The 9,264-nt window shown below is 32.8% G+C and overlaps 1 protein-coding gene across 4 annotated transcripts; it reads left to right on the top strand.

Moving 5' to 3' along the window:
• Positions 1-993: 993 nt before the first annotated feature.
• On the top strand, positions 994-8,125 carry LOC106752961 (CTP synthase). Of its 4 annotated transcripts, none has more exons than XM_022777331.1 (22): positions 994-1,302; positions 1,685-1,841; positions 2,439-2,518; positions 2,691-2,777; positions 2,889-2,939; positions 3,030-3,147; positions 3,435-3,491; positions 3,603-3,667; positions 3,803-3,886; positions 3,969-4,019; positions 4,102-4,164; positions 4,349-4,395; positions 4,515-4,584; positions 4,674-4,736; positions 5,639-5,728; positions 5,817-5,855; positions 5,993-6,220; positions 6,324-6,409; positions 6,600-6,648; positions 6,731-6,811; positions 6,910-7,003; positions 7,515-8,125. In XM_022777331.1, the coding sequence occupies exons 2-22, from the start codon at positions 1,724-1,726 to the stop codon at positions 7,715-7,717; spliced, it is 1,824 nt and encodes a 607-aa protein (XP_022633052.1). In that variant the 5' UTR covers positions 994-1,302; positions 1,685-1,723; the 3' UTR covers positions 7,718-8,125. The 4 variants fall into 4 exon arrangements, with proteins under 4 accessions (XP_022633052.1, XP_022633051.1, XP_014490232.1 ...); XM_022777330.1 differs by having other exon boundaries at positions 1,131-1,271; positions 1,592-1,841; XM_014634746.2 differs by having other exon boundaries at positions 1,132-1,271.
• Positions 8,126-9,264: the final 1,139 nt, after the last annotated feature.

The following is a 9,264-nucleotide window of genomic DNA, read 5'->3' as shown; positions in this document are numbered from 1 at the left end:
AAAATTGATCGAAAATGGAAGAAGAAAAACAGAGGCAAAGGAACCCTTTTGACTATTATGACGAAAACCTTAGTTTAGGGATGNCGCCGCCAATGTTCGGAGCNGAAAGGAAAGTGCTTTTGTAATGAAAGAATAGAAGAACATCATAAGTATATGTCTCTACAATCTCAAAACTGCACAAAAACTGCTGCTTCTTGATTTAGGTATGCAAGATGCTTTAATCCACTTTCCCAACTCCATTGTCGTGTTTGGTGTTCATGATGTTTGAAGGTTGATGAACCCTAATTGCAATTGTCCAGAAATTTCCAATTCGCAGATTTTCCCCAAATTTGTATCTCACCAAAATCACTTTACTTAATTACACTAAATTATCTTAATTTCAATTTTTATTTTAACTTTAATTTTATTAAATTCCACATCACAACTAATAATTTTTTTTAATACCCGTAATTCATTTTTTTATTTTACCCTAACTATATTCATTTACACGTCATCATTAATTATTTTTTAAAACAACTTACAATGCCACATCATCAAACATTACACACCTAGCAGCTCTGCCGTTAGGGAACTTAACGTCGTTATCAAAAAGGACCAATTTGAATAGTTTTTGCGAAAACTATAACTAAAGTGAACTTTTGAAAAAAAGAAAGGATCACTTTGAACAAACCCTTTCAAAGGAGGGAACAAAATAAATATTAAACCTTTTATCTATTAAAAGGTTAACAAATAACTACAATGACGTGTCAAATGACAAAAAGTTCAAAAACTAAAGGAAGTTATCATGCAACACCTGTAACTCCTTTTTAACTTTATTTAAGTAAGAGAAAACAAAACTTTTTTTTTTTTTTTTAAATATAGCAGCTAGAAGGATGAATTTTAAATTTTAATAAAATATTTATTTTTTATTATTTGTATTTAATTTGTGGGTTTTGCTTGCTATATAAGTTGAAAAAGAGGGGGAGGGAGGCTCGTTGTTCACCCGCCGCCTGAACAAAAACGAGAAGTGTGCCTGCAGAGAGGGAAAGAAAAAGGGTTCAACCAATTCATACATCACGCATTCCTTCCCATCAAACCCACTCTAAAACTCAAACCTTCTCTTTCTCTTTCCTCTCTCTCTCATTCCTTCTCAACACTTCTTCATTTCCATTTCCTGATTCAGATTCCAACCCTTCAAACTTTCCCACCAATACCCCTTTTTTCTTGTTCTTTTTCCTTATACCAAAGGATAAAAATAACCCTTTTCGCTATCACCCTCATTGTCACCTAAGGTTTTCTCACACACCCATCATCTCTTTTTCTGTAAAGTTTCCGTCTTTGTCAGTTTTTTCTTCGTGTTTGTTTGGTTCTGCATGCGGGTGATGTCTCTGCAATGTCACTGCAGCGTGTGTATTTTGTCATCTCATATTTGCATTTTCGTGTAATGTTTCTGTTGTTGGTGGTTGTGGTGGTTTCATTGTTTTCGTTAGTTTTGTGGCTAAGTGGTGGATCTTAGGAATGGTTAATTAATTCAATAACACTGTTGTGTTTGAGTCTAACGATTTTTTGTGTGTTATGGTTACTGACGTGTGAGTGTTTGCATGTGGTGTAGGAGAAACATCAAAAGAGGGATTTGGATTCAGAGAAAAAGATGAAGTTTTATGTTATGGTTACTGACGTGTGTGAGTGTTTGCATGTGGTGTAGGAGAAACAGCAAAAGAGGGATTTGGATTCAGAGAAAAAGATGAAGTACGTGTTGGTGACAGGTGGGGTTGTGAGTGGACTTGGGAAAGGAGTCACTGCAAGCAGTATCGGTGTGCTCCTTCAGGCCTGTGGCTTTCGAGTTACTTCTATCAAGATTGGTATTTTTTTGTTTCTTAGATTTAATTGTCACTCATTTACTGGAATATAGAAAAATATGGAATGGAATGGGGTGGTTTTGCCGGTTGCATTTTTTTCTTGAAACAAGAATGTATGGAATTGAACAGAATAACATGCATTTTGTATATATGGGATAGAGTAAGTTTTTTCTTTTTTTTTTTTTTAATTTCTTTTGTTTAGTTTTATTTTAAAATATCCAAACAATGGAACGGTGAGATTAATTCTTTCCATCTGATCGTTTGTTACATTTTTTATGCATGTTTCTGAATTGAGTATAGTCGTTTTATAAATGATCTTTTTTACCGTTGTAACCAAGACAAGTGATTATTTATTTGAAATAAGTTGAACACAACTTAATTAATAATACTGAATGGCAATGTGAAGTTCAAGGGAGAACTGAGAAAGATTTCATTTTAATGTATCTGTGTTGGCATAGAGGAAATGGCTGGTTTGTGTTTTTTATGTTGGTAATGCTGTAAAAGCCTGGTATTTCTTTGTTTGCGAAACTATTTTGGTTTACAAATTAATGTTTGTTTTATGCAATTTGAGTTGTGATTAAACTTATCTATCACTTGCAGATCCCTATCTGAACACTGATGCAGGAACAATGTCTCCTTTTGAACATGGGGAAGTGTTTGTTTTAGATGATGGCGGTGAGGTAATTATCTGACCCTTTTTATATGCCATGATGCTATGCACTCATTTCTTTGAACTTAGTTGTTGAATACATGGCATTGGGCATTATCATGTGAATATTCAATCTTGTGGTTGAATTCAGTTATTATAAAAGGATACCTTTTCATTCATTTATATTTTCAATTTGGTTAAAGGTTGACCTCGATCTTGGAAACTATGAACGTTTCCTGGACCTCAAATTAACTCGTGACAATAATATTACAACTGGAAAAATTTACCAGGTTGGTAAATTTGTCTTTTTTGCCCTTTTTAAGTGTCTTATGAAATCTGTTAATCTTCCTATTTGTGTTTGAATTCTTAATGTTTTTGTATTTATTTTGAATGCTTTTTAGTCTGTTATTGCAAAGGAGAGAAGAGGAGATTATCTTGGCAAGACTGTGCAGGTACATCTAGTCTTCTGTGTTTGTCTCCAAATATATTTGTTTTGGGTTGAATGCATCTTGGTTCTGATTTCATCTTTGCTGTATTGGTAGGTTGTTCCACACATTACTGATGCCATCCAAGAATGGATAGAGCGTGTGGCACAGATACCAGTTGATGGAAAAGAAGGCCCAGCTGATGTTTGTGTCATTGAGTTGGGTGGAACTATTGGTAAATTGATATTTTTTAAATATTTTTTTATTAAAATAGAATTTGATTTCCAATAGTATTATAACACTATTCTTCCAAATAAACTCATGCTAGGCATCACTACGAGATTTGACACTTTAGTTATGTTGACTTTATACATTATTCTAATTATTCAATATTTTAATTTTAAAATTCTTGGATGGGATGAAGCCATAATTTCTTACTTTAAGTAGGACTCTAACAGTATTATGAAAATGCCTGAACCTTCATATTTTCGATGTTAATCCGATGACTTTTCTTTAATGTAGGGGATATCGAGTCCATGCCATTTATTGAAGCACTTGGCCAATTTTCGTACCGTGTAGGTAATAATTGTCAGGCCTGATACCTCATATTCTACTGAATTATATTGACTAATTTCTGTTGGGTGTCTTCAACAATGTAGTCTTGCTTATGTTACTGTTTCCTTTTCCTAGGCCCCGGAAACTTCTGTTTAGTTCATGTCAGCTTGGTTCCTGTTCTCAATGTTGTTGGTGAACAGGTATAGTGCAAACTGTTTGCTATCACTGAAGCATTTTTATTCATCTTTCTTAGAAATGAACTAGAGAAAATGTTTTTAGATTATATTTTAGATCTATTTTTCATAGTTAATAAATAGATTGGGATTGCATTGCAGAAAACAAAGCCAACTCAGCACAGTGTCCGTCAACTCAGAGGGTTAGGGTTGACTCCAAATCTTCTTGCTTGTCGTAGTTCAAAGGTCTGTCTATTACTTCTTAACTTTATTTTTTTCATGCTGTTGGTTCCACATTTTGATTGTAGTTTTTCATTGTCTTTTACAGGAACTTGATGACAATGTCAAGGAAAAACTTTCTCAATTTTGTCATGTTCCGGTAATGATACTAATGTTGACTATTTTCACCTTGTTATCTTTATATACCCTTGCATATTCAAAGGAAACTTTTGCTTGTGCAGTCATCAAGCATACTCACTCTCTATGATGTTCCAAATATTTGGCACATTCCTTTGCTGTTAAGAGTAAGTAGTTCTGTGATATTTTACGAAACTACTTTTTGTGGTTGTGTTTGTGAAGTTTGAAGTTGTTTAGCTTGTGGTTTATGTATTTTTTTTCCTAGACAGTTGAATTGCATTGTTTTTGATTAAGCAATGTGATTCATATAATGACCGAAATTTCTCCTTTTGGATATTCTTTTACTAACAGGACCAGAAGGCACATGAGGCAATCTTGAAAACGTTAAACCTCCGAGGGTTTGTTTGACAAACTCATCTTTAATTTGGTTTACATCTTCATCATATTTATATGCTAATGGCAGTTACCACAAGCAGTTCTGTGATTCTGCTAATCTTTATGGTCCTATTATTTGCAGTGTTGCTACGGAGCCCAATTTTAAGGAGTGGATTGCAACAACAAAAGTATATGACAAATTTAATGAATCTGTGAGTTTCAATATTCCTGATGTATATCCTTCAAAAAGCCTTGTATATACCATCAGTGTGAGTTTCACAACTATTTTTTTTATTCACAGGTTAGAATTGCAATGGTGGGAAAATATACAAATCTTTCAGATGCATATCTTTCTGTACTGAAGGTACGAAAAATTTGCCAGTGATCTTTGCAATATCCGCAAAATGTGTTCATATAAAGGCCAACTAACTCTTAAATTAAAGTATAAATTTTGTCCTTTTCAACCCGTACATTAGATTTTATTAGAGTTCAATCACTGTTTTATCAATTTTGGTCCTGATTCTGTTATCTGTAGCATAGATGCACTCATACCACTTGTGATGACTAATCTGCAGTAATGTAATCAACAATGGGTGTCTATATCACCCTACGATTCTGATGCATGGAAACCTGGATTTGGTTTACTAAGGCAAAGCAACAGAACCTTAAGAAAATAAGGAAAAGTAAGAAAAATGGCTAAAAGGAAGCATTGGTTTTTCAGAATTTATAGGGAGTTATGACATCACTAGTGATAAATTACGACTTACAAACACAAATATTGAATTGCTTTTTCATATGCTATGTTTTCTTGTGCAATCCCATTCTTAATGTCAGTGGCACAAATATTGAATTGCTTTTTCATATGCTATGTTTTCTTGTGCAATCCCATTCTTAATGTCAGTGGCAAAGTGAGTCAACATATTTACAGATTTACTTGAGTAAAATAACCTGAGAGTTTTTCATGTTAAATTTGTATTTTCCTGCATGGAATATTGCATCTTTCTTTATCACTACATTTTATGGATGAAATCCTTTGCCTTTTCTGTTGGTTTTTCTTTTCTTTCCATCTAAAAAGGATGCAATATTTGTGAGGATAAGCCAAGGACTTGTTATTGCTCAAAATGAATGTATATGAAGTAAGATTGATTTTGAATATTTGGTATGTATTTAATTTCCTCATTCAAGTGAATTTGATATGAACCATACTCTAAGGAGTGTTTGAACTATAATGTTGCCGAAGCTTACGTTCTTTGTCCTTTTGTGCAGGCACTTTTGCATGCTTCTGTTGCTTGCAACCGTAAGCTTGTTGTGGACTGGGTTCCTGCGGAAAATCTTGAAGATGATACCTCTAAGGAGGTGGACAGATCTTTCTATTGTTCTGCATGTCATTTAACTCTTTTGTTTTACTTTATGCCAAATCTCTGATGATATTGTTTACTTGCAGGATCCTGATGCACATAAATCTGCTTGGGCTCTTTTGAAGGTTTTTTCTTTGCTACCATTTGGACTGTTTTAGACTAAATGCTTTAATTGTGTGCCAATACTCCTATTGACAATGAATGTATTGGAATGTACATGTAGATTATCTTGAGATGTTCCCTTAATGAACTCTTATTGCAGGGTGCTAATGGGATTCTAGTTCCAGGAGGATTCGGTGATAGAGGTGTGCAAGGAAAAATTCTTGCTGCAAAGTACGCCCGAGAAAACAGTGTTCCATTTCTAGGCATTTGCTTGGGGATGCAAATTGCTGTCATCGAGTTTTCAAGATCTGTTCTGGGTCTTCATGATGCTAATAGCACAGAATTTGATCCCAAAACTAAAAATCCATGTGTCATATTTATGCCAGAAGTATATATCTTTATACACCCATTTTACTCTGTTCATATTGTGATAATATTCTTGGTAAATTTAGTTAAGATTGTTTGTAACTTTGTATTGTATATATCAATAGGGTTCAAAGACTCATATGGGGGGAACTATGCGTCTCGGTTCAAGGAGAACTTACTTTCATGTTGCTGACTGCAAATCGGCCAAGTTGTAAGGATAAATAAGTATTTCATATGTTGTCATTTCCTGAGGGAATAACACTGATTAAAAGTTTTGATGATCTTTGTTCCAACAAGAATATATTCATTATCATGATATTAAGAGTTTTGTTCACATTGTACAATATTGGTCTCCATCAAAATTTGATATAGCAGCCATATGATATTATTCTCTTCATTAGGTATGGCAATGTACAATTTGTTGATGAGCGACATCGGCATCGATATGAGGTAAATTGTGTTTACTTTTAGAAGCTTCCTTTATGTGAAAGAGATATTGAATCATGCATACAATAATTGTCTTGCTGTACAGGTTAATCCTGACTTGATATCACAACTTGAGAGTGCTGGTCTGTCTTTTGTTGGCAAAGATGAAACAGGGAAGCGCATGGAGGTGTGTCTTTGAGATTGATTAAATTATGAAATTGCCACTAACTGTTAAACACATATATTCCTTTTATCATTATGTGACTGCGATTTATACAAATGCAGATAGTTGAATTTCCTGGCCATCCTTTCTTCATTGGTGCTCAATTTCACCCCGAGTTTAAGTCAAGACCAGGGAAACCTTCTCCATTGTTCCTAGGTATTTTTCCCGAGTTACTTCATGTTGTTTTTCAAAAAAACTTGAAGATAAATTAATTGATTCACTTCCTAGGTGAATGGAGTGTAATTTTGCCATCCAAAGTTTAGTGTTTTATGATTTTTCTTCCATAGCTTGCTATGGTTATTGCTGATATCAATCCTCTTCAGTGCTGAACCATATATTGAAATTTATTGCATTGATTAAGATGGGAATCTACATCTTGGGAAGTTCCAAACTAGGTTGGAGAAACCTACAAATTTGCTTCAATAACATTGCCACATACCTGTTTCAAGGAAATCAAACATTTTACAAAATTAAAGAAGCATGTAGTTTCATCACCTTCAATTGAATTTGTGATTAGGATGGTTGTTCTACTAGTAATGGGAAGTACTAATATTATTTGTTTGAAAACCTTTCTTGTGGTGTGGTCCATTTAATTGATAAATTTTGATTATATTCATTGACAATGTTGCAATGAATGAACTAAATGAAGAATGGGTGATTGTGACAGGGTTAATAACAGCAGCATGTGATAAGGCAGTTGTGCCAGCAAGCAAAGGGTATACCACAAAGATAACAAAAGGGATACTTGGTTCACACTCACCAATGTTGAAAGCACACAATGGAAATGGGTTCAAGTCTCCCAATAGTTCCTTAAATGGTGTATATACAAGTACAACTGCAAATGGGGTGTGTGTGGATGGTAGCTGTTAATCAACTTGGTTGTTTTTGCTTACAAATATGTGGGGTTTGATTTTCTCCAGTGAGAATTTTGTCCACGGGTTAGCTTGTACAGTTTTTAGTGGGCTTAGTAGTTCATTAGGGATTTTCTTTCTCCAGCATATCAAGCAAATTTTGAGTCTTAACAGCTTTTCATATTTCCAACCATATAGGCCAAACCTTGTGGATCATACTTGTTCACAATGAATATCAAAACATGGTTGTTGCCTATGATTATCAATCTTCATAAGGCACTTTAATTTCCATTCTGGTTTTGTTCTGTAGTTTTTGAATGAATAATCGAGAGGGGTGATCCTATGTTCCATGATTCATCATGTCACACTTTGGATTTCCTTGGGGAAAGAATAAAATTAGAGCAAAATGTGTTTTTTAGAGACTTCATTTTTGTGTCAAATTTGGTCTTAGTTATTGTATTTTAGAATCAATGATTTGGTCTTTTTGACATTTTTAAGATAAAGGTGGAATTGGTTTTTGTTTTACACCTTATCTCTTTTAGACTTGTTTGTTGATGTGGTTAATTTGGCCACATGACATTTGGGATTAATTTAATTGTATTTTAGAAATGTGAAGACTGAATTTTTAGATTTAAAGTACAAGGATTATCATCAATCTTGATGCAAGTTTTATACCAAAAGTTGTATTTTATATATTATTATCAACTCATTTTTAATGGTTTATAGATAATTAAATTTGGAAGTAAAATTCACTTATATATTAACAACAATAATTAGGCTATTGTTAAAGATCAAGTCTATATCAATAATTTTTTAGAAACTTGAGAACAACAATAAAGAATTTTAGTTTACAAAGATAAAGTTTGTTATTTTAACATGTTTAAACATTTTTAATAATATTAAATGTTTTATAGTAAAAATAGTCATATTAAAATTACTTTTTATATAATTATTATCATGGATACGGCTTGCCAAGTAAAGAAAAAAAAATATATTGCACTACCTACTTAGGTGTGAATTACCAAGACTAACCAATTCCATTCTCATAGGATTTATTGATATTTCTAGTATGAATAGATCTATTTTCACATCAACTTTCATTATAATATAGTTTTTATTATGATAAAAGTCATAAAAATAAGTGCATGAGCTCTTTTTATATAGAGTGTGGTTCTAAATAAAGCATAGACTACAATGATGATAGTTAGCTTATTTCCCTTTTCAAACAATTCAAGCTAAAGCTAGATATAGACAAATCAATATATTTTTAATTCCTTTTTGGGATCACATGATTCCCTTATAAACTCATGTACATCACAACATGTAAATATTTAATTTAGTTTATTTTTCAAATATTTAATTCATGTAATATATAAGTTTTACTCTTGAGAATAATTTGTTCTCTTGAAAAATAATATCGAGAATTGTAATAATCTTATCAAGTGGGTTTTGATCTTATTCAAAAGTTAATATAATTATCTATAATTTTTATGCCTAAGATAAGGAATAACACTTTTTTTGTAGTCCTACCAAATCAACCTTGCCTCACTAAAAAGAAACACTTAG

This window comes from Vigna radiata, unplaced genomic scaffold (assembly GCF_000741045.1).
Source record: "Vigna radiata var. radiata cultivar VC1973A unplaced genomic scaffold, Vradiata_ver6 scaffold_129, whole genome shotgun sequence".
NCBI classification, from domain to species: Eukaryota; Viridiplantae; Streptophyta; class Magnoliopsida; order Fabales; family Fabaceae; genus Vigna; species Vigna radiata.
The sequence above is the reverse complement of the archived record's forward strand: the minus strand, read 5'-3'. Positions and strand labels throughout refer to the sequence as shown.